At 42.5% G+C, this 24,688-nt stretch overlaps 1 protein-coding gene across 3 annotated transcripts in view; it reads right to left on the minus strand.

Annotated features, from left to right (window-relative positions):
• Positions 1-24,688, minus strand: part of LOC141101101 (PDZ and LIM domain protein 5-like) — a 178,115-nt gene that overhangs the window by 47,050 nt on the left and 106,377 nt on the right. For all 3 annotated transcript variants that reach the window (XR_012234895.1, XM_073589932.1, XM_073589934.1), the window contains exon 4: positions 2,069-2,108. Coding sequence is in view for 2 of the 3 variants with exons in the window: in XM_073589932.1 (XP_073446033.1) it covers positions 2,069-2,108 (40 nt within the window). In the remaining variant the exon portion in view is untranslated. The remainder of the gene's footprint in view (positions 1-2,068; positions 2,109-24,688) is intronic.

Consider the following 24,688-nt stretch of genomic DNA (forward strand, 5'->3'; position numbering starts at 1 on the left):
GAGAACCAGCTTTCTCACACTGGGCCCTACATTATGCTGCAAAATTTGTTGGTAGTCTTCTGACTTCATAATGCCATGCACACAGTCAAGCAGTCCAGTACCAGAGGCAGCAAAGCAACCCCAAAACATCAGGGAACCTCCGCCATGTTTGACTGTAGGGACCGTGTTGTTTTCTTTGAATGCCTCTTTTTTTATCCTGTAAACTCTATGTTGATGCCTTTGCCCAAAAAGCTCTACTTTTGTCTCATCTGACCAGAGAACATTCTTCTTAGGCTTTTTCAGGTGAGTTTTGGCAAACTCCAGCCTGGCTTTTTTATGTCTCGGGGTAAGAAGTGGGGTCTTCCTGGGTCTCCTACCATACAGTCCCTTTTCATTCAGATGCCGACAGATAGTACGGGTTGACACTGTTGTACCCTCGGACTGCAGGGTAGCTTGAACTTGTTTGGATGTTAGTCGAGGTTCTTTATCCAACATCTGCACAATCATGCGTTGAAATCTCTTATCAATTTTTCTTTTCCGTCCACATCTAGGGAAGTTAGTCACAGTGCCATGGGCTTTAAACTTCTTGACACTGCGCACGGTAGACACAGGAACATTCAGATCTTTGGAGATGGACTTGTAGCCTTGAGATTGCTCATGCTTCCTCACAATTTGGTTTCTCAAGTCCTCAGACAGTTCTTTGGTCTTCTTTCTTTTCTCCATGCTCAATGTGGTACACACAAGGACACAGGACAGAGGTTGAGTCAACTTTAATCCATGTCAACTGGCTGCAAGTGTGATTTAGTTATTGCCAACACCTGTTAGGTGCCACAGGTAAGTTACAGGTGCTGTTAATTACACAAATTAGAGAAGCATCACATGATTTTTCTAACAGTGCCAATACTTTTGTCCACCCTCTTTTTTATGTTTGGTGTGGAATTATATCCAATTTGGCTTTAGGAACAATTCTTTTTGTGTTTTTTCATTTAAGACAAATTAAATGAAGATAATAATACCAAAGAATTTGTGTTTGCAATCATTTTCAGGAAGAAACTGAGTATTATCTGACAGAATTGCAGGGGTGTCAATACTTTTGCCACAACTGTACATGATTGACATCCTCTATGCCTAAACCTAAGCACTGCCATAGTCTATTGCCTGCAGTTAATGTCTGCTGTCTATGCACTGCTGGCTGTCCCAATTTGGTGATGGATAAACCCAGGAGAGTGGTGTACAGTGAGTGAAGTTCTCCTCTACAGCTGGCAGCAGCTCCCTCTGTGTGCTGATCTGAAGGTCAAGCTTGGCAGCTGCCTACCCATCAGCTCTCCTCCCCATATGTACCATTCTAATGGGTTACCCAACCACGGGGGGGGGGGGGGGGGGGGGTATTTTAATAATACGGCATTGAATAGACAGCAGCCTTAACTGTAGATCGTGGAGAATACTAGTGCCTGGGTTCTGTTCGACCCTGGAATAGAGGAAGTCATGAGGGTATAGGCTACAGGATCTGAGGCAGGACTAGTCTGGGGGAAGTGACGCCAGTATGACTAGTCCAAGAGCACTAGCATATAATGAATGGTACATAAAAGTAGTTTTAATACAATATAGAAGCATCTATGTGGAACATAAAACATTGTGCAGTAATGCAGGGATAAGCCAATGGCGTTCCCTTTAAAACCATTTTGTGTACTACTATGAGACTGCCAACACCCTGGGGTCATCCTTTGTTTTTTGCAATAAATTTTTTTTTTTTTTTTTTTAAATATTGCCAGAAAAAGCAGCAATAAGAATTATAAGAATGTTGAATTTGCCATGGGAAAATACCTAGGGCAACTGTAAAATGTGTCACTTATTGGATTAGAGCATTAGTTTTCCAAACACGTCACTCCCTTTACGTCAGCATTAGGAAATATCTCCCATATAAAAAACGTTTTATTTCCTAAGTAGTCCACAATTAATGGTGCCATGGAGTACAATGACTCTGGTCGGCATCTGGAACCTCTAGATTTACTGACAGTATATGGGAAGGTAGACATTTCAAATGCCGACTGGTTATTAAGCGATTGTGCAGGTAGCGGATACTACTTACCATTTGTGATGATGTCGGATTGTTCTGTCCGGCCACAGCTCTAGGAAAGAAAAAAAAAAAAAAATCAATCAATGCTAGAAGTGTATAGTCATTTCAGATCTGGTACAGTTTAATGACGATAACTGCTTTACAAGAGTTACCAGCCGACGCTGTGCTAGAACATACAGGATCAGCACTACTCACAGGTTGCATTTACTCTGTACCTTTATTGAAAGTTTATGGCTAAATCGTAAAGGTTTAGCTTTAAATAAAGTAAGTCTATACTTAGAAAAGGAGACTTCAAATCAAACTTATAGCAGCCATGGAAAAATAAAAATCCTCATGCAGCACTGTAGTATAAAAAAAGCTTTAGCTAGCTTACTCCGCTATCCAATATCACAGGAACAAGCTCAGCATGGAACTATGTATTGTGGTCGAGCCTTTTATAGAAGGCACTAATTAGTACCGTTGATCTATTGGTATAGATGGCCTCTTACGAGTATACGGCATTCTATAGAGCATATGTCACTCTAGAATGCTGAATACACATGAACTGTGGACTACCGGATAGCCCTACACTAGGGAATGCCAGATACTCTATAGAATGACAACTACCCATACATTCTAAAATGCCATACACTATGGAATACTGGATACACATGTAACATAGAACACCAGATACCTGTACACTATGGAATGCCAGATACCTATACAGTATTGAATGTTTGTATATTCGGCATTCCGTAGGGTATAGAGCATTTAATACAGTATGCGTATCCAGGATTCCACAGTGTACGTGAATCCAGCATTCTATAGGGTATCCGGAATGCTATAGACTCGAGTATGGATACCTGGCTATCTATATATGGGAGTATGGGAACCCAGTATTGAACTTTTTATTTTTCAAAATGTATTTTTATTAACAGTAAAGGGAAAGTAAGGCATTTTGCATTCATGCTAAAGATGTAAGTGACAGTCAGCACCACAATGCAGCTGTATTTTCCCTCTAAAGAACCTGCTTTGGCCCCAAAATGTCTCAAGTTTGGCATGATTTAAATCCTACCAACAAGAAATCTTCCCCATTCTGTGTAAATCTATTTTGTTCCACCCAAGTATAGTTTAGGAAGTCCTTCATTTAATGGTATTAGAAGTTTGGATGCTGTAAACATTCTGCGATGAAGTCTCCCTTTGGTAGGTTTAAAAAGAGCATAGAGGCCGAAATCTATTATAAAGGGGTTGTCCGGTCCGAATCTAGTAGTCTGCAGTGACTCTGTGTGATCGTAGACTTATGAATCCCCTAGCACATGCACGGTGTATGTACGAGTTACACATACTCCTGGCAAGTGGAGCACTTGTACAGGAGAGTCCACACCCTCTAGTCGGCCATGTCCACTGGACGGCAGCGGGACTAAACAGGGCGCGGCCTTGTTCAATACAAGAGTATGGAGTGACGCCACTACCACTAAGCTGGCCCTGGCCGGGAGCGTGTATAACTCATACGTACCCTCCAGTCCATGCTCAGAAACCGCTGAATCCCCGCAGCGCACAGTGCGTGTGCTGGAAGGATTCATAAGTCTGCAGTCACACAGAGTGATTGAAGGCTTATTGATTTGGACCGGATAACCCCTTTAAGGAAATGGAATAGACAAAATTTCCCTGAAAATTTGCTGAATTGCGGTAAGAAACTGCTGCCAGTAGTTTTTGATAAAAAGGCATTTATACCAGATATGGTGGACTGAACAAGCACCAAATATGGTGGAGTAACCTATCCACCTACACGCATCATCAGGGCTGTCCTCTCTTGTCAAATGTTATTAGGACCCCACCTACTGTATTCGAAGGACTGTAGTATACTGTATTTGCAGCATACAGGGAGTAAGTTCATGTGAAACATTAGAAATACTGACCTTGGAAGGTGTCAAGTGATTACATTGGGTTAGTATGAGACAGAGGTGTCTAGCTAATTCACTTGCAGTGGAGGTATTTTACTAGCCAAAGACTAATCCTTTAACATAGGTGGTCAAACACAAAGGGCTCCCATACAGGGTGATTCACATGCTACTTTAACAAAATTGCAGTAACTTCTAAAAGACAGTCGAGTGTCCTGAAATTTGGACTGTACATACTTTAGTTCATGAGAAGTGAGAGTGCAATGAACCTCAGGGACAGTGGTCTCATCAACTTGTTGCCCCGACGGTTGTCTCCACCATGAGATAGACTTGCTGCACGTCTTTCTGCGTGCTGGCAGCTTATGAGTGGCGCTTGCACTTCATTCCTGCCAATTCCTTCTTTATTTGTTAACTATGTACAGATTCAGTTTGGAGAAGGAACGTGTTTTAATTGTGAAAACGGATTCCTTAATGGAGGTACAAAAGTGAGTTTCTAAAGAAGTTCGGATGTGGAAATCTGTCATCCAGACCATGGATTGAAGCCTTCTTTGTTGACAAAATAATCTCCAAGGGACGGTAGCCATCAAGATCACCCAAATAACCCTCCAGATTATTTCATTTAGGGTCATTTGAAAGGTCAGGTGTACAGTAACAAGCCACGTACATTACAGGCGCTCCAAGAGAACATACAGAGAGAAATTCACACTATGACCCCAGACATGCAGTGGATGGATTCGAACGGTGGACAATTTTTAAAACATAAATTTCTCAAGAACCAAGGTATGTACAATCCAAATTTTGGTAAAATAGTCTCTTAGAGTTACAGCAATTTTTCCAGGTAAAGCAGCAAGTGTTTTAGCCTTTATATTAACTGTTAAAATAAATGAGTAAAATAGTGGAGTGCAAAAACTGGATTAAAAAAGAGACAGTGTTGCAATCAGAATGAGGCACCTGAATACACAAGCTATGTATGACATAATGCAGATAACATGCATGCCATTAAATGCCAAGCCTTCCGGACTCTCCTTATAATGGATGCCCTGCCTTATTTTAAGAGCAACACAGAAAGAAACAAGATTTCTATCATCAAGTGGCAAAATACAAGAAACCTTCTGAAATGCAAAACCAAAATGTACAGAAAATTTAAGCCATACTCTCATCTAAGCTCTGCAATACCAAGCCAAAAGCCAATTGGAGAAACATGAGTGCAAGTGAATGTACAAAGGTTTGGATAGAGAACGGTCCCTACAATCAGCTAATTGCACAAAACGATTTTCAAAAGTATAGAAGAAGCTTCCCGGAGTAAGTGATACAATACAATGTTCGGCAGATTTAAGGCTCTCAGTTTTATCTCCTAAAGTTGATCTTTTGGAAATTTATCTGCTATGTTTGTACAAATACACTTTTGCACATCAGTCTAAATGAGGGGTATGCAGGAATGGAATGTAACGACTTCATTAAAAGGCATTCTGTGCATCTTTATCAGTGGCATGTGCCTCCGTGGGCTTTGCCAGAAAGGTTCCTCTAGTCATAGACCGAGACTGGAGTAAAATTTCTGGAGTCAGAAACGCCGCCACTTTTAAAGAATTTGACAAGTGAATGTAGCTACGTGCTGCCCAGCTTCGTCATTAGCTACACCTGTTTTGGCGGAATGTCAAAAGATAAGAAAAGTTTGAACAACTCTGTATTAAAATGATTTACGTTTTCTGTTGAACACTTTGATGTATTGTAGCTTTAATGCAAGAAAAATATCAATACATTTGTTTATTTGCAACACCAGAAGAATCACATTTTTCACTTTTGGTTCAAGGAAGCCATGCAATTACTTGCATGGTGGGGGCAAGTTGAGTTTTTCACTTATATCGTTTGGAGCAAATATGATTATTTGCCTATTGTACTGTTATTAAGTGGCCCTAATGGTCTACGCGTGTCATGTTGCGTTTGGAGAACTCCTGACGTGCCTGAACACCCCCCACCACCACACGCACGTACGTGACACAATTTTGGAAACTAGACCCATCAAGAAATTCCTCTAGATGTGTGGGGAGCACCTTGAACCCACAGATGCGTCACAGAATTTTACAACATTGATATGTGAAAAAGAGAAAACGTGATTTTTCTGACAAAAATGTTGTTTTAGCCCCAAATTTTATCATTTTCACAAGCATTGCAGGAGACCATATGTGGTGCAAAGCTCAGAAGGGAAGGAGCACCATAATGGAGTTCAGATTTTGCTGGACTGGTCTGAGGGGGCCATGTCATATTGGCAGATCCCCTGAGGTGTCAGAACAGCAGAACCCCCCAAAAGCGATGCCATTGACAAACTACACCTCTCAATGAACTCATCTTGGGGTGCAGTGATTATATTAACACTACAGGTGGGTCACAAAATTTTATATCATTGGGCAGTGAAGAAAAAATAATTACATTTTTACCACCAAAATGTTGTTTTAGCCCCAGATTTTAAATTTTCACACTGGGAAATGGTTAAAATTGGCACCAAATTTTGTGGGACAAAATGAGGTTTTCAGCTATACCATTTTGATTTACATTCGTCTTTTTGATAGCGTTATATTCCACTTTTTGTTTGGCGGTATGATGGTAAAGAGTAGTCTTTCTCCACTTTTTTTTATTTAGGGTGTTCACTGAAGGGGTTAACTAGTGGGACAGTTTTATATGTCGGGTAGTTTTGGACACGGCAGTACCGAATGTGTACTTTGTTTATTTTTTTCATAAAAATATTTATGGGATATAAATAATTTGCATTTTATTGCATACATACTTGATACAATAGAAAATAGAACTACACTTACCGGTAGTTGGGTTTCTAAGAACCTCCACGACAGCACATAGGAGGTTGCCTCCCCATCCTGATTAGGGACAGGAAACGAGGTTAAATAGCCCTCCCCTTCCTCTAATCCCCAGTGTTTTCCCAAGGACCACACAGAGTGAATGCTTAAAAATTCTTTTCACATAAGTCACATGAACAAAATTGTTAGGGGGGGAAATTACCCGTGCTGTCGTGGAGGGTCTTAGAAACCCAACTACCGGTAAGTGTAGTTCTATTTTATCTAATCCCCTCCATGACAGCACATAGGAGGTATACAAAAGAATAATGGTTTAGGGAGGCACCACGGCTTGCAGGACTTTCCTGCCAAAGGCTAGATCTCGTACTGACATAAGATCTAATCTATAATGCCTAGTGAAGGTATGGACTGAAGACCAGGTCGCAGCCTTGCAGATCTGCTCAATGGATGCATTAGCTTTTTCTGCCCAGGAGACAGACAGCTCTAGTGGAGTGGGCTTTCAGGGATACCGGAGGAGGTAGATCCTGGTTTTTATTAGCGGCCGTGATTGCTTTTTTGATCCAGTTAGCTAGGGAGATTTTGGATGCTTTCTTCCAATTGTTCGGTCCGCCATATTGAACAAAGAGATTCTGATCTTTCCTCCAGAGTTTTGTCTCTTCCAAATAGATCAGGACTGCTCGCCAGACGTCCAGTGAATGGAATCCCATTTCCCTCTCATCCCTCGGGTTGTCACAGAAGGAGGGCAGTATTATTTCCTGGGATGTGTGGAAATCCGAAGACACTTTTGGCACAAGGGAAGGGTCTAGCCGGAAAATTATTCTATCGTCCAGAATTCTTAGATAGGGCTCTCTGATGGACAGAGCCTGAATTTCGCCCACTCTTCTTACAGTTTGTACGGGCTATGAGTAGTGCTGTTTTCCAGGATAGTTTATCCATCTGGGCCTGGTCAATAGGTTCAAATGGAGGGTTCGTTAGACCCTTTAGTACTATATTCAGGTCCCATGTTGGATTTATTTGGATGGATTCTGGAAGCTGCTGACATAAACCTCTTGATCCATCAATGCTCTGCTAGGTTGTGATCGAAGAAAGAACTTAGGGCTGATACTTGGACCCTCAAGGTGCTTGGTTTCAGACCCTTGGATAAGTCGTCTTGTAGGAAGTCTAGGATCTTTGTCAAGTTGGGGTGGAAGGGATCTATGGGGAGTGGATCCGTACCATGCTGAAAAAGTCTTCCATATTTTGGAATATATGGCATTTGTGATTGGTTTCTTACTTTTTTGTAAGGTACATATCACTGCATCTGAGAGGCCTCTGGCTTTCAGGATTGTGGTTTCAGAAACCAGGCTGCCAAGCTTAAGCTGTGGGGAGCCGGGTGAAGGATGGGACCTTGATGTAAAAGGTCGCGGTCCACAGGCAGGATCAGGGGGCCCTCTGAGTTCATCAGTTTTAGGGTTCCGAACCAGCTCCTTTTTGGCCAGAAAGGGGCAATCAGGATAGTGTTGACCCCGTCTGTTCTGACCTTTTGCAGAGCTTTCGGTATTAGGGGAATTGGTGGAAAGGGGTATGCCAGTCCGAAGTTCCACGGGTGAGCGAAGGCGTCCACCCTTGAGTGTTTCTCTTTTGGACCTATGGAAAAGTAAAGTAATGCTTTGTTTTGGCATTCTCCCGGTTCGCAATTAGGTCTACCTCCGGGAGACCCCATTTTTGGGTTAAAGTATGGAATACTCTGACGTTGAGGCTCCATCCCCCTGGATCTAAGTCTGTCCTGCTTAGGAAGTCTGCCTCGGGGTTGTCGGATCCTTTTAGGTGGAGAGCTGAAAGGGACTGGAGATTGTGTTCTGCCCAGCCGAATACCCATGCTGAAACGTTTTGCAGACTTCCGTATTTTGTTCTGCCCTGATGACGTAGATGGGCCACGGTAGTCATATTGTCGGAGTAAATCCGGACATGGGTTCCCTGGACTGATGTTCCTGCTGCCTTTAGGGCCTCTTCTACCGCTCTCAGTTCTCTGTAGTTGGAAGATTGTTTTCCCACGTCTCTGGGCCAGAGTCCCTGGAAGACTCCCTGAGGAGATACTGCTCCCCAGCCACGTTTGCTGGCATCTGTTGTGATCGACATCATGGGGTATTGTATCCAGGGTGTCCCTTTTGCTAGGTTTCCCTGGTTGAGCCACCAGTTGAGAGACAGCTTTACGTGCTGGGGTAGGGAGATTCTCGTATTGAGGGTCTCTGGGTCTTTGTTCCAGCGGGATAGGATATATCTCTGGAGTATCCTTGAGTGGGCCTGGGCCCAGGGGACCGCTTGGATGCAAAAAGTCATTGACCCCAATGTTGACATGGCAAATCTTATGGCCACTGTTTTCTGACTTTTTAGAGTCTGAACTTTTGATCTCACGCCTACCTGCTTAGTGGACGGAAGAAAGGATATTTGGTTGTGGGAATCTAGGAGGATCCCTCGAAAGACCTTCCTGGTTGAGGGATTCAGGTCTGATTTTTCCATGTTTACCATCCAGCCCAGGGACGCCAGGGTCTGCAGGACTGTTTGTAGGTGTTGTCTTAGAATGGTGTTGGAGGGAGCCAAGACCAGGAGGCCGTCCAAGTAAGGGACAACACAATAATCCCTCCCTCTGAGGAATGCTACCACTTCTGCCATTATCTTTGTAAATGTTCGGGGTGCCGAAGATATTCCGATGGATAGAACTCTGAACTGGAAGTTGTGTACTTCTGTGTCTAGAGTGACTGCGAACCTTAGATATTGCCAATGGGATGTATGGATGGGAACGTGGTAATAGGCCTTTTGGAGATCTATGGTGGCCATGGCGAAATCTCGTCCAATTAGTGGTATCGTGGTCTTTATCGATTCCATCTTGAAGCGTTGGTACCGGACATGTTGGTTTAGCTTCTTCAGGTTGATGATGACCCGGTATTTCCCACTTGGCTTTTTTTTACTAAGAACAGGCGGGAGTAGTGGCCCTGACCCTGTTCCAGTTCTGGGACTGGAGAGATTACCGCTGATGATAGCATCTTTTGGAGTTCGGAGTGTAGAACTTTTTGAAGTCTTGCTGAAGGAAGATGTGTAACTTCAAAGTTTTGCGGGGGGCTGGAGGAGAATTCTATTTTTTCTCCCAATCTGACGGAGTCCAGGATTCTTTGATTCATTGTTATCTCCTGCCAGCTCGGGAAGTAGTCTGCGATTCTGCCCCCTACCTGCTTGGTGTCATTTTTTATCTCTGTCTGAACGAGAGTTGTGAAAAATATTCCTGCCTCTTCCGCCTTTTGGATAGCTCCATCGTCCAGTTTTCCCTTTACCCCTGTATTACGGGGTTTGAGCCTGGGGTGGATAATAGGGTTTTTTCTTAGGTGGTTTCGGCTCGGAAAGGTTTTTCTTCTTGTCGGTCACCTTCTCTAATAATTCGTCCAATGTCAGGCCAAATACATATTTGCCCTTGAATGGAATAGAGCATAATTTCGATTTTGATAGGATATCTTCACTCTACATTTTTAGCCATAGGACCCTTCAGGTGGTGTTGGAAAGCACAGACGTTCTTGCCTCAACATGGACTGACTCTGCCGAGGAGTCTGCCAAGAAGGCGGCTGCCTTCTGTAGAAGTGGTAGAGAAGCTAGGAGATCTTCCCTCGGAGTTCCTCTTTTTATATGGTCTCCTAGCTGCTGAAGCCAGAGGTATAGGGTCCTGGTTACACAGACCGATGCCACGTTTGTTTTTAATGAAAGTGGCTGAGGCTTCCCAGGACTTCCCCAGTAGGCTATCCATCTTCCGGTCCAGCGAGGAGTCCTCGAAGGGTAGCGTAGTATTTTTAGCTACTCTGGCTACCTGGATATCTGCTTTTGGAATCTCAGTCCATGGTTTCGTGGCTTCTTTATCCAGGTGAAATCGATCCCTCATTTCGCCCGGGAAACTTAGTTTCTTTTCCGGGAGTTCCCATTCTTCCAGGATTAGACTCTGGATATTATCATGGATAGGGAAAACCATTTTCTTCCTGGATTTCAGGCCGCCAAATAGGTCATCCTGCACTGAGCGGGGTGGTCTATCTTCTTCTACTCCCATTGTGTTCTTGACTGCTGAGAGTCGTTCCTCCATATCATCTGAGGAAAAGAATCATTTCTTATCATCCTCTGACTCGGCTGGGATTAATTCACCCTCTTCCCTCCCGTCCGCTGAAACCGATGACTCGGGTTCTGAATCTGAGATGTCCTCAGGGGCGCATTTCCTTTTCCTTGAGGTTGAGGGCCCCCCCCCCCCCCGAATGACTGGGAGAAGGTAGTCAGGGATGACTGGATTTCCTGTTGCATCATCCCTCTTACTTCCTCTATTAGGGATGGTTGTTCCTCCCGTACGATTTTTGTCGTGCCTTGCTGGCACAATGTCTTTTTATAATAAGAGGAGTTTTTTCCTACAGATGGCGCATTTTCGGCTTGTAGGTTTCACTTACGTTTTTTGGTGTAGGATCCTTGTCTCCCTGAAAGAGAGAGAAGGAGGGGGGCCGCTAAGAATGGGTCCTAAGCCAAAACGGTATATACCTGACATCAGGCTATTGCACCTGCGTGTTGCAGAGGCCCCAGCTCCGCAGTGTGAATGCATAACACTGCGGGGCGGGATCTGGGGCCTCCACAACACGCAGGGGCAATAGTATGATGTCGGTTCTTGGGCAGCGCACACTGCGCATGCCCGAGAACTCTTGTCACAGCGCAGGCGCCAGCATTCAAATCAGGAGGATGCAGCGACGCACAGGGGCATCATGATGGACAGATGGTGGGCGGCACCGAGACACCGGACAGGCATGGACGGACGGATGGTAGGCGGCTGATACAGGGGGACACAACTTACCTATGGGACACATTACAGGTATGAGGAGCTAGTTATAAAAGTCAATATTCAGCGTTACTAGGGTTCAGAAAAAGAAGAGCCACCTTCACAGAATGCAGCCTTAGTGCTGCTGAAGGTGGCTCTTTAACTGAAAAACGCCCTGGGGGGGTGACAGGTTCCCTTTAAAAGGAATCTGTCATCTACTTTTAGCCCTATGAGCTACTGCCATCACCATCAGGGGCTTATCTACAACATTCTGTAATGCTGTAGATAAGCCCCCGATGAAACCTGAAAGATAAGAAAAACGAGTTAGATTATACTCACCCGGGGATCCGGTCCGGTCCGATGGGTGTCGTGGTCCGGTCCGGCGCCTCCCATCTTCTAGAGATGACGTCCTCCTTCTTACTTCTGCCGCGGCTCTGGCGCAGATGTACTTTATCTGCCCTGTTGAGGACAGAGTAAAGTACTTCAGTGCACAGGCGCCGGACCTCTCTGACCTTTCCCGGCACCTGCGCACTGCACTACTTTAGTCTGTGCCCTGCGCAGAGCCGCGGCAGGAGTAAGGAGGAGGACGCCATTGTATGAAGATGGGAGGAGCAGGAGCAGACCGCGACACCCACCGCACCCGAACCCGCCCCCAGGTGAGTATAATCTAACTTGTTTTTCTTGTAGGTAGATGGTTGACCCAGCTTAGGGGAAGGAATTTTTTTTCCCTATGGAGAAAATTGGCTTCTACTCTGTGGGTTTTTTGCCTTCCCCAGGATCAACAATGCAGAACAGCTGCACTAAAAATAGGCTGAACTAGATGGACATAAGGTCTTCCTTCAGCCTTCAAAACTGTTACTATGTTACCTTTCAGGTTACATCGGGGGCTTATCTACAGCATTACAGAATGCTGTAGATAAGCCCCCGATGGCAGCAGCTCATAGGGCGAAAAATAGGTGATAGATTCCCTTTAAGTGCTGTTCCTTTTTATATATAAGGAAGATAAGCCAAGCAGCTTTCTCCTCCCTCCCCATTGCACACACATGATTCCCAAGTCGAAAGTGTTCATGTACATAGGGGTGGATGGGGAGGGGTGGGATCAGGAGAGATCACTGTCTGCTCATATCAATGGCAATTTTACACTGAGAACATGCAAACTTTATAGAAATGCTGTTTCAGGTGGATGACACTGAGGTTAACCATGGAGTTAACATGCCACTAATTTGTAAATTGAATGCCCCAATAATAAAAATGAGAGAAGAGGCTGGTTCTGCAAGTTGGGCAGATTATTTTCAAAGTACATTTTTGGAATATAGCACAGGCTACAGCTGTAATTTTTTTTTGCTGCCCTTTAGCAAATAAAGAAAAACAATCAATGTAAATTTACCAAATGTGTTCACACAATGAATATTTTAGCTAGTTCGAGGCATCTTAAAAGAATTCCAAACACGAGAGCACTGCCTTATTAGGGAACAGACAGAATAGAAGGATAATGGTCACGGTATCTAGCCAATTCTTCATTATTCACAGCTAATATTTAGCTTTTTATTTTTGGTCAGGCATTTCCCTGTCTGAAATAACAGAGTGTCCACGGTGGGAGTCTAAGCTGAAATATTTCACTTCCACAGAATGCCACCGATTTCCCACACTACTCAACTCTGCTATGTAAACCTATACAGTATGTTATATACAGAAATAGATCTACTTTGTTTTCAGGACTGAAAACAACCAAATAAGCAAAAAGCAATGTTCTACACAGATGGATTGTAAAATAGATCTTTCCATCACACAGTACTAAATTAGGAAAAGGAAACGGCACAAACAGTACAGTATCCTTTGCCTCCTAATCTGAGAGTGGCATGATGTGGAGACAGAGACCCTACTTCCAGCAGTGTGTCACTTACTGGCTTGCTTGATGCAGTTTTGACAAAATCACTTATCACCTGCAAATCCACCATTTCTTTGACTGCTGAGCTCTGTATAACAGCCCCCTCCACAGCTGTCTCCCCATGCACAGTGTACACCGAAAGCTGCAATCAGTGGTGAGGAGTATGGAGGACTAAAGCCCCGTTACACACTGCGATATCGCTAGCAATATCGCTGTAAAGTCACCGATTTTGTGACGTTACAGCGATATTACTAGCGATATCGCTGCATGTGATACTTACCTCCGACCGGCTCCCCCGCTGGTAATCGCTGATTGCGCGAGAAGCTGCTGGACCATTCCTCGTCGGCCACTTCCTGCGGCGCTTCCTGCTGTGACGACGAGCGACGCGTGGAGGCGGGCGGGAGGACGCAGGATCGCCGCGTCTGACAGGTAAGTAGCGATCCCCGTCCCTAGCGATGTCGCTGGTGAGATCTGCCTGTGTGGCAGCTCACTAGCGACCACCTAGCGATTCACCAGCGATCCTGACCGCGTCATATCGCTGGTCGGGATCGCTGGTGAGTCGCTAGGTGTAACGGTACCCTAAGTGACAGCAGGTTTACTAGTCCTCCAGTCTCAGTCTCCTGCTGAGTAAACCCTGTTCTTATCAAAACTACAAGTAGCCCTGTAGGTGACACATCACTGGAATTCCAGGTCTCATCTTTACATTATGCAGCTCTTGGATTGGGTGGCAAAAAAAGGTGACAAATACCATTTAATTAATCATATCAATGGTACAATGGAAATGTAGATGCTCTGGTAGTTTTCCAGCTTGAAGCGCAGCCTTCCTAGTAAACCATCTCCTGGCAATGTGAATGGCTGTACTTTGTGTTGCAAACATGTCTGAAGATGGCACAGACCGTGACTTGCAAATTTCCTTGAATTATAATAATGGCATTCTCTGTTATATCGTAAAAATAGCTCCAAACCAGAGCTTCACTGCAAATCTGCATAATCCTTACATAAAGTGGGTAAAAAAAACACAAGAAAAAAAAATAAGGGAGTTTATTTCTTTCCTGAAATTCTTGTGATTCAGCAGAAAGTTATTTCAGAAAAGGCTGCACTTAATAGACGTGTGTTTTATCACCATAGCAATATAGTAAACATTACTGAACAGAGCGAGACATTGAACTCTTACTCCAGCTAAATAAATACAGGGAAAAAGGAACTGTAGGACAGCAACTCGCAGATTCCCAGATAGGGCTAGCTCATACAAGCCAGGGCATTCCTGGCTCTGCAGTAAGAGGGCATCATCAACCCAGGCGCTCACAAAGCGAATGTCGGTCTATATACATGGGGGTAAAAAAGGAAACGGCCATAAAAAGACCCTTCCAATGGATCCCGGTGATTCTGACATTGCTTTATCGTGACATATTGTACTTCATGTTTGTGGTAAAATTTCATTGATATAACTTGCATTTATTTGTGAAAAATACGGAAATATGGCGAAAAGTTTGCAGTTTTCCAACTTTGAATTTTCATGCCCTTAAATCACAGAAATATGGCACACAAAAAACTTACCGTATATACTCGTGTATAAGCCGAGAATTTCAGCCCATTTTTTTGGGCTGAAAGTCCCCCCTCTCGGCTTATACGCAAGTCATATACCGGGGGGTCAGAGACTATACTCACCTCTCCTGGCACTTCTCTGCAGCCCCTGCGTCTCCCTCTGCCGTCTGCATTCATCGGTCACTTGGTACCGCTCATTAAACTCATGAATATGTGCATTTTTATGAGTTTAAAGAGCAGTACCACGTGACCAGCTGAATGCAGGAAGCAGACGGCAGAGGGAGAAGCAGGGGCTGCCGCTGCAGAGAAGACCTTGCACTAGGAGGAGTGAGTATGACGGGGGCATAGTGATATTCACCTGTCCCCGTTCCAAGCTGTGCACGGCTGTCTCCGGGTCCTCCTGCTGTGACGGCAGAGGGCACGATGACGTAGTCAGTGCGCGCCCTCTGCTGTCAATGTAGAGATCCGGGAGACACAGCGGTGCATGGCTTGGAACAGGGACAGGTGAATATCGCCACTGCCAGGGGCTAATGACACCGGCACCTAGCCCCCAGCGACGGAGAGGCGAGTATGTCTTTTTTTTTATTGCAGCAGCAGCGGCAAATAAGGGGTATTTATGGAGCATCTTATGGGGCAGCATTAACCCTTGTGGAGCAGCATATGGGGGATATTTACGGGGCAGCATTAACCCTTGTGCAGCAGCATATAATGGGGGGGGTATTTATGGATCATCTTATGGGGCAGCATTAACCCTTGTGCAGCAGCATATAATGGGGGGGGTATTTATGGATCATCTTATGGGGCAGCATTAACCCTTGTGCAGCAGCATATGGGGGGTATTTAAGGGGCAGCATTAACCCTTGTGCAGCAGCATATTATGGGGGGTATTTATGGATCATCTTATGGGGCAGCATTAACCCTTGTGCAGCAGCATATGGGGGGTATTTATGGAGCATCTTCTTGGGCCAGCATTAACCCTTGTGCAGCAGCATATGGGGGTATTTATGAAACATCTGCTTGGGCCAGCATTAACCCTTGTGCAGCAGCATATGGGGGGGGTTATCTGTGGAGCCTCTTTTTGGACCACCATTTAACCCTAGGCTTATATGAGAGTCAATAAGTTTTCCCAGTGTTTTCTGGAAAAATTAGGGGGGGTCGGCTTAAACACGGGTCGGCTTATATACAAGTATATACGGTAATAAAGTAACATTTCTCACATGTCTACTTTACATCAGCACAATTTTGGAACCAAATTTTTTTTTTTTGTTAGGAATTTATAAGGGTTAAAAGTCTATCAGCGATTTCTCATTTTTACAACACAATTTACAAAACCCTTCCTTTTTTTTTTTAACGAAACACATCACATTTGAAGTCACTTTGATGGGTCTATGTGATAGAAAATACCCAAAAGTGACACCATTCTAAAAACTGCACCCCTCAAGGTGCTCAAAACCACATTCAAGAAGTTTATTATCCCTTCAGGTGCTTCACAGGAATATTTGGAATGTTAAAAAAAAAAAAATTCAAAATTAACATTTAACTTTTTTCACAAAAAATTTACTTCAGATGTTTTATTTTACCAAGGGTAACAGGAGAAATTGTACCCCAAATGTTGTTGTGCAGTTTGTCCTGAGTACGCCGATACCACATATATACACATACATACATATAATATATATATATATATATATATATATATATATATATATATATACACATATATATACACACACACACACAGGTACACCACTGTTTGGGCGCATGGCAGAGCTTGAAAGGGAAGGAGCGCCGTTTGACTTTTCAGTGAAAAATTGGCTGGAATTGAGATCAGACGCAATGTTGCGTTTAGAGAGCCCAAGATGTGCCTAAACAGTGGAAACCCCTCCAATTCTAACTCCAACCCTAACACACCTCTAACCCTATTCCCACCCCTAACCCTAACCCCAACCGTAACTGCAATCCTAACTTTAGCCCCAACCCTAACGGGAAAATGGAAATAAATACATATTTTTTAATTGTATCATTCTTCCCTAAATAAGGGGGTGATAAAGGGGGGTTTGATTTACTATTTATAATTTTTTGCGGGACAAGTTGAGGTTTTTATTGGTACCATTTTCGGGCACATGATACTTTTTGATCGTTTTTTATTCAGATTTTTGGGAGGCAGAATGGGGGGGGGGGGGGGAGCGTTTATACCGTTCCGCGTGTAGTAAAATTGATAAGGCAGTTTTATTCTTCGGGTCAGTATGATGACAGCGATACCTCATTTACTTTTTTTTATGTTTTGGCGTTTTTATAAAATCAAAACTTTTATATAAAAAATTATTTTTGCATCGCTTTATTATAAGAGCTATAACTTTTTCATTTTTTCGGTGATGGAGCTGAATGGCGGCTTGTTTTTTGCGGGACAAGACGATGTTATCAGAAGTACCACGTTTATTTACATCAGTCTTTTTGATCGCGTGTTTTTCCACTTTTTGTTGATGGTATGATGATAAAGCATTGTTTGTTTTTTAATGGTGTTCACTAAAGGGGTTAACTAGTGGGACAGTTTTATAGGTCAAGTCGTTACAGACACAGCGATACTAAATGTGTACTTTTATTGTTTACATTTTTTATTTAGATATTTGTCTATTGATGGAATAGGTTTTTTGTTTTTTTTCAATATTTTCACAATTATTTTGAAAAAAAAAATTTTTCATTCTTTTACACTTAGTCCCTCTATAGGACACTCATTTTGTGCAGGCTGATCGCTTCTATAGCATGTAATTATGCATGGTATAGAAACTGTCAGCGCTGCAGCTTCTATAACACTAACCTGAGAGACTTCCTGACGCACTGCGCATGACAAGAAGTCTCTCCGCTCTGGAGACCCAGATGTCTTCATGACGACATCGGGTCTCCATGGCAGCGATCAAGACCCCATGTCATGACCCGGGGTCTCCGATCCAAAGGCAGAGGGGCTGTCAGAGGTGACAGCCTCTCTGCCTGCTCCCAGAACGCTGCGATCATGTTTGATGTTCGCAGCGTTTCGGGGGTTAAAGTGCCATTTAGTGCCGGGTGTTAGCTGTGAGAATCAGCCGACACCTGGCCGCGATCAGCCACGCCCCCCCCCGTGAGCACAGCTGATCGCACATGACGTACTATACCATCCATGGGCATTGAGGTCCTGGGCACATGGACGGTATAGTACGTCAAATGTCATGAAAGGGTTAATGAGCCTGTGAAAACATCATAGTGAAGGAGGGCAGGGTGAGGTGGGATATTGGAAATAGCGCATCCACTGCCATCAGCTGGGTATAGAGGTGTTACTTGTCACTGCAGTTCTGCCTCTGATAAGGAAACTGACGTTAACTCTTTCTTAAAGAACAGGAAGTAATAGTCTAAAAAAGCCCCAGTGGCCAGTGTGAAAATTGCAATATTACAATTTTTTTTTTTTATATAGGAAAGATATATATATTTGTACCAGGTTAGCCAGTAGATAGAAAAATATTTAGAATGGAGAGTCCTCAGTGGTTGATACCATCTTTTCAGTTAGCCATTAAATGGTAACAAATTGCAAGCTTTCAAGACTACTCAGGTCTCTTCATCAAGCATATAGACTAATAAAAAATCTGAAGAATCACATATTTATACACAACACAGAAAGAAATAATACAATAGATAAGACAAGCGAAGCTGAACTATCATTATGGGAGAGAGATAAACAGTTGTGACCATAAATATTGGAACAGTTCATAGATAAGGAGTATGAAAGTTTTATTGTCCTCTGATTGGGGTCTGGTGCTGTGTTGTGATGCCCCCACAAGGACAGAGAAGCAAATTCCTTAAATGATTCCTTACATTTGTTACCATTTTTTTCATTTGCATGGAGGGCACCATTCTACACGTCCATGACGTGATCACAGTGCGCCAATAGGGTGTTATTACATTTAGGGTGAAGACCTCTGGGTATGTAATCACGGAGCTCCTTTGAATTCCCTGACTGTGGCTGATCTTTAAAAGAAGTCTAGTTACTATATGCAGTAAATGTGTTTACTTGTGTCATTTTTGTCTAATATTTACATTTGTTTGTTGATCTGAAACATTTAAGTGTGACAAACATGGAAAAGAATAGGAAACCAGGAAGGGGGCAAACACTTTCAAACAACTGTAGCTCATACATGTAACGCTCTTGTGCACCTGTACTTTTCACTTTTAGTAAGATACCTACGCCCATCAGGGAATGATTTTAGCAATGTTTATTTCCTCTACATTATTTGGTTTTATCTAAAGTCATTTTATCAGTGTAATCCTCAGAGATAATGACATATGAAAGGAGAGATGGACAGGACTGAGAAGGCATAGCCATTACGGGGGATGATGTCAATTAGAGGATTAAATTCCTCCCTGGACCACTTGTACACTATCTGACCTTTCCTTTCTGGGAGGTACTACTAGACAGCATGGTTGTGCCTGGTCATTACATTTCGGAGCATAAATAAATACATTGGAATAAGTCCTTCAGTTATATAAAATTGTTTTCAACACAGTGATTTACAGATACTTTTATTGTAAATAAGGACGTTACAGATGGTCCAAGTAATTGTGGCCTTGTAGCACAGCAGCTGAAAGGAAGCAAGAAGAGTAAAGTATTGACCGTCCTTTCTGGCTGCTTTGTAGATGGGATATGTACAGGACATTAATAACAAAAAAAGGGGACCGTCCAGCAGGACAATCGTAGAATACATAACAAAATATGTTCTGCAGACGAGATTTTAATGTTAAACAGTTTGTAATGTCTTAATTTATTTTTTGAAATACAAACGGCAGAAATACTAAGAACAAAGACAGTGGACATAGCTTACCTTCTCCCCCTCCCTGTACAGTAACCCTTGAACATATCAGAGTATGCAAAGAATACCGAAGTGAATGGGACTTCTCCATCCACCAGCTTTCTCTGCCCACGTGGCTGATGTGAAGCATATCTCTGATCACAGAGCAAAATATCTACTCCCAGCAATCAAGTACATAATATAACCATAGTATAACAAACAAAAAAAAAAAGGATTCTGAGCCTCTCTTTTTGCAAAGTATAGGTACGGTAATACAGTCCATTTAATATTTTTCAGCGGCTCTTTAAAAAGTTAAGTAATATAGGCGTCCTTTTATTAGACATTGAGAGGAAGACCCATGGAAGGAGAGTATGACTACATTCACACATTCGTGTCGCCTTATACATCAATGAGAGACTTTTTTCATTCAAGTATTAATGTTTTTTTTCCGTTTTTTTTTTTTGTTTTTTTTTAAATGACAAATTCAGGATATAATGGTTGTGTTATCAGCATCTACCTCTAATTGCAGCGTGCAGACATGAGATCTGCCATTAAACATAAAAAAAAACCTGCACATTCAAATAAAGATGAAAAATGCAAAAGTGCAATAGGGTCTTTTTATTATGGTAGTCCTGAAGGAGTAGAAGTGACTCCAAAACGCATTGGACATTAAACTAATAGTTCTTCATCTTATTGTAACTTGAAGAATTGAATACTTCTACTTCACCCTTGGCACATTTGCATTAAACACGTGTACACAGCCACAACAGTCAGATCTCAATCCTATCTATTTTACTACAGTAACTAATTAGCCAGTGCAAAGGTCATTGTGAAAGGAAGGAGAACAGGGTCAGCTGAGACATCACCGATTGCTGGATCCTGTGTCACCAGCTGTGTATAGATGGATTATTGTAATCTGGCCTATGATAACATGGAGCCTCGCTGAAAATTTTTCCCAAAAGGACAGGAAGTATGAGTATGAAAAAGCCCCAGTAGCCAGTGCTAACCTTGCAAGATTACACTGATGCGCAAAATGGTTACAATGTTGTGAACTTATGACTTTCAGGCTCCATATCTCATTATCTATTCCTGCTTCGAACGTGAGACTACCATCATTTTATAGACAATCATCTTGGCCATCTCATACATAAATTTGACTTGCAACTATTTAGAATATGATTAGTTATGCAGATTCTCATGTCACTGCATTGTTACTGTTTAGATCTTAAAGATCTAAATATTTATTTTGCTAGTATTTTGTAAATCCACCTTTGGCTTTCACCACTGCCTGAATCTTTCCGGGCATGCTCTTCATAAGATTCAAACACGTCTCATCCGAAATCTGATCCCAGGTCTCTTCTAGACGTTCCCAAAGTTGGTGCATATTGGTCAACTCACTTAGGTATGTAATGTATACAGCTTTTTCTTCAACTCTACCCACAAGTGTTACATTAGGTTCAGGCCTGAGGTCTGTGGGGACCAATCCAGCATCTTAGCTTCATTGTCATTGAACAATCTCTTCACCAATCTAGACGTATGCTTTGGGCCGTTGTCCTGCTGGAATACTAGATTGTCCTTTTCATACCCATAGTAATCAAGTGCACAAAATAACTTGTCTTGTAGGATACGGCTTAATCACGAGCAAATGTGCTCAGATAACGTCTGAACACGTGAGGATTGTTGTCCAACTCATGCAGCCAAAGGGATTCAAACATAATATACAAGCACTCCCAGATGCTCGGATGACACTCAGGCATGTTCGATCATCACTAATATGGATATTTAGCTCAGCATTGAATTGCGACCACCATCAATCCTGGTCAAGTATCAAACGACTTTGATTGTGAAACAACCCCATATCATCAGGCTTCCTGCACCAAACTTGACAGTTCCTTCAATTTCTCGATCCTTTAGCCCATTTTCTCTCGGGTTTCTTCAGACCCATTTGCAATCATCAGAGCCTAGTCCATAGACTTTCATCTCATTGCTCCAAATCAGTGATTTCTTCTACTGTCCACTTTTCGGACTTTTTTGCAAACTCGAGCCGACTAGTCTTATGACGATACTGAAGTTGAGGCTTCTTCATCTGTTTTTGAAGACTTGTGTAACATGCGTTGCACGGAGCTTGCATGGATGTCTGTGATCTCACCATTATGAAGCATACGAGCTTCCTCCACTGCCGTGGTTTTCACATGAGAACTAATAGACCTTCTGATGAGCAGACTTATTATTTTGCCTGGACGTCCACCCCTTCGCTTTGGAACGGATGGACGGACTTCATTTCGTAATCTTCCAACTGTCATGGCACTCACATGATGCAATAACAAAAAACTGACTGGCACATCCAAATTAGTCTGAAAAGGTGAATACCAGGAGCAGCTACCTCCATGCACAATATACTAAAAAAGGTTGCACTCACAAGACGCAGTTTAGCAACTTTCTTGGTCAAGAGGCTGCCATCAATGAGGTTGATGATTCTGCTTCTCTTTTCTTGGGAAATCTTCTCCATGGCTGCTCCTCGATTCGAACCAGTGACTTTTCACTTGGGAATTAACCTAATACCATACTGAGCTATTAGGGAACGTGAGAATAGGTTGTACTTTGTGATATACAGGGAGAAAGATTTTTTTCACCACCAGGAGCAAAACAGTAAAGGGGGCTTTACACACAGCAATATCGCTAAAGCGTCACCGATTTTGTGGCGCAGCAGCAATATTGCTAGCGATATCGCTACATGTGATACTTACCTCCGACCGGCTCCCCCGCTGGTTATCGCTGATCGCGCGAGATCGGCCTGGTCCATTTCTCGTCGTCGGCTTACTGCTGGCGCTAATGAGCGAGCCATGGATGCAGGCGGAAGACGGTCACACTCGCCGCGTCTGAAAAGGTGAGTACGACCGCCAACCGCTGCTGCATCGCTAGTGAGATATGCCTGTTTGGCAGCTCACTAGTGACCATTTAGCAATGCACCAGCGATCCTGACCGGGTCATATCATGGTCGGGATCGCTGGTGCATCGCTAAATGTAAAGGGGCCTTAAGAATGCAGTGACAAGACAAGAATCTACATAATTAATCATACACTAAATAGTTGTAAGTCAAATTCATGTATGGGATAGTCAAGATGATTGTCTATAAAATGATGGTAATCTCATGTTCTAAGCAGGAGTGGATGGTGAGATATGGAGCCTGAAAGTCAAAAGTTCAAGATATTGTTACCCTTTTGCTCGTCACGGTGTGTGTTTTTTACTGTTTTTTTTTCTTTTTAATAACATTTGGAGATAGAAAATAAAAACATTGCCAACATTCATTTGGCAAAACAAATGTAAGACAGGAACCAAATTTAAATAGAACATTACCCGTTAAAGTACGGTACATCTTTCTATCAGTTGTTACAGCATCAAAGCATTGCCATACACAGAGCAGACCACCTTCTGAAGGAACACAGAAGGATGTTTCAAAGCTTAGCGTAAAGCCATGCATGTGTTATTCTGGGAGCAAGAGATAAGTGGAAGCCAAACTCACATTGTTCCTCTACATCATTCACCAACTGATAGCTTAAAATAAACCAGCAAAAACTAGGCTGCCAATTGCTAAATGCCTACTAACAAGTCCTTTAAATTCCGTATCATTTTGACCTTTGAAGCTCTCTCAATTCAGACTGTGAAGTGAATACTTATTTTCAGGACTAAAGAAGAAAAACACATTTCAATGACAAAATAGGCTAGATGAGAATTTAGAAACGATCACAAATTAATCAACACTGAGTGCTGAAAAATAATAATGCATTCCCAAAATAAAAGCACAGCACTAGCTAATACAGTAACAAAATATATTTTTAGAAAGGGGTCATCAACCTTTGGGGTCTTTATTTCTTTTTACATAAATGGATGTATTTGGGGATAAAAATAATGCTTGTAATTGGGTTAACTTACACATTTTGCACAGTTTTACTTTTACAGGCTTTTTATATACCGACACATTCAACTTTAATGTAGTCAGTGGCCTTAAATCAGCTAAGAGGAGCTCAGAAAAAGACAGAAAATAGTTATAAATTGTACACATCTAAGAAACAAAATGTTCCAAAAAGCGAACAAGTTGTGTACCTGCCTTTCACCACGTTTATAATTTAGATTTTAGACACTTTCAAATGGGTTCACAAGTGTATTTGCTTCTGGAGCCATTTTGATAAATTTAGCAATTTTTTTTTTTTTTTTTTTTGAGGACAGAGGGTTATTTTCAGCGATTTTTCTAGTCTGCTTCATGGTTTGCCCATTATTGTGACAAATTAATCAAAATGGCGCACACATGTTAATGAATTTTGCACAACATTTATCAAGCCTCTTTTTAGGACAAAAAACACAACTTTTAAAAACATTGCACAATAATCAACTGCCCAAAAAATAAAAACTAGACCGGTTTTGTACTCCAGTATACTACTGAAATACAATTGTGAAAAAAAGGAGACTATCAAAAAGTTGCAAATGAAGAATTTGGCAATCACATCTGAATAACGCCTATACTACCGAAGAGAAAAAAAAAACAGAAAAAAACTAAGTAGAAAGTTTTGTTTTCAGACGCAAAGTAAAAATGAATAAAACACTAACAGAAAATTACTAAGAACCATTTTTAATGCAGAAGAAAACGTCAGATTGGTAAATATACCTAACAGTGCCTGTACGACAGGGATGGGCCTGCCTAGGAAGGGGAGTAGCTAAGCAGCTACCAGGGGTTCACTGAAGCGCTTTATGGTAGAGATAGACTAGTACCACTCCTACAGTAGCTGTTGATCCCTGGGAGTCAGGTTCAACACTGATTAGAGCTATGTTCAACCATACAGATTTAGGATACTGGATCAGGAAATGGCCGCACACAGAAAGTGGGACAATG

This window comes from Dendrobates tinctorius, unplaced genomic scaffold (genome assembly GCF_039654945.1).
Source record: "Dendrobates tinctorius isolate UK_male_01 unplaced genomic scaffold, ASM3965494v1 ptg000011l, whole genome shotgun sequence".
In the NCBI taxonomy this organism is placed as follows: Eukaryota; Metazoa; Chordata; class Amphibia; order Anura; family Dendrobatidae; genus Dendrobates; species Dendrobates tinctorius.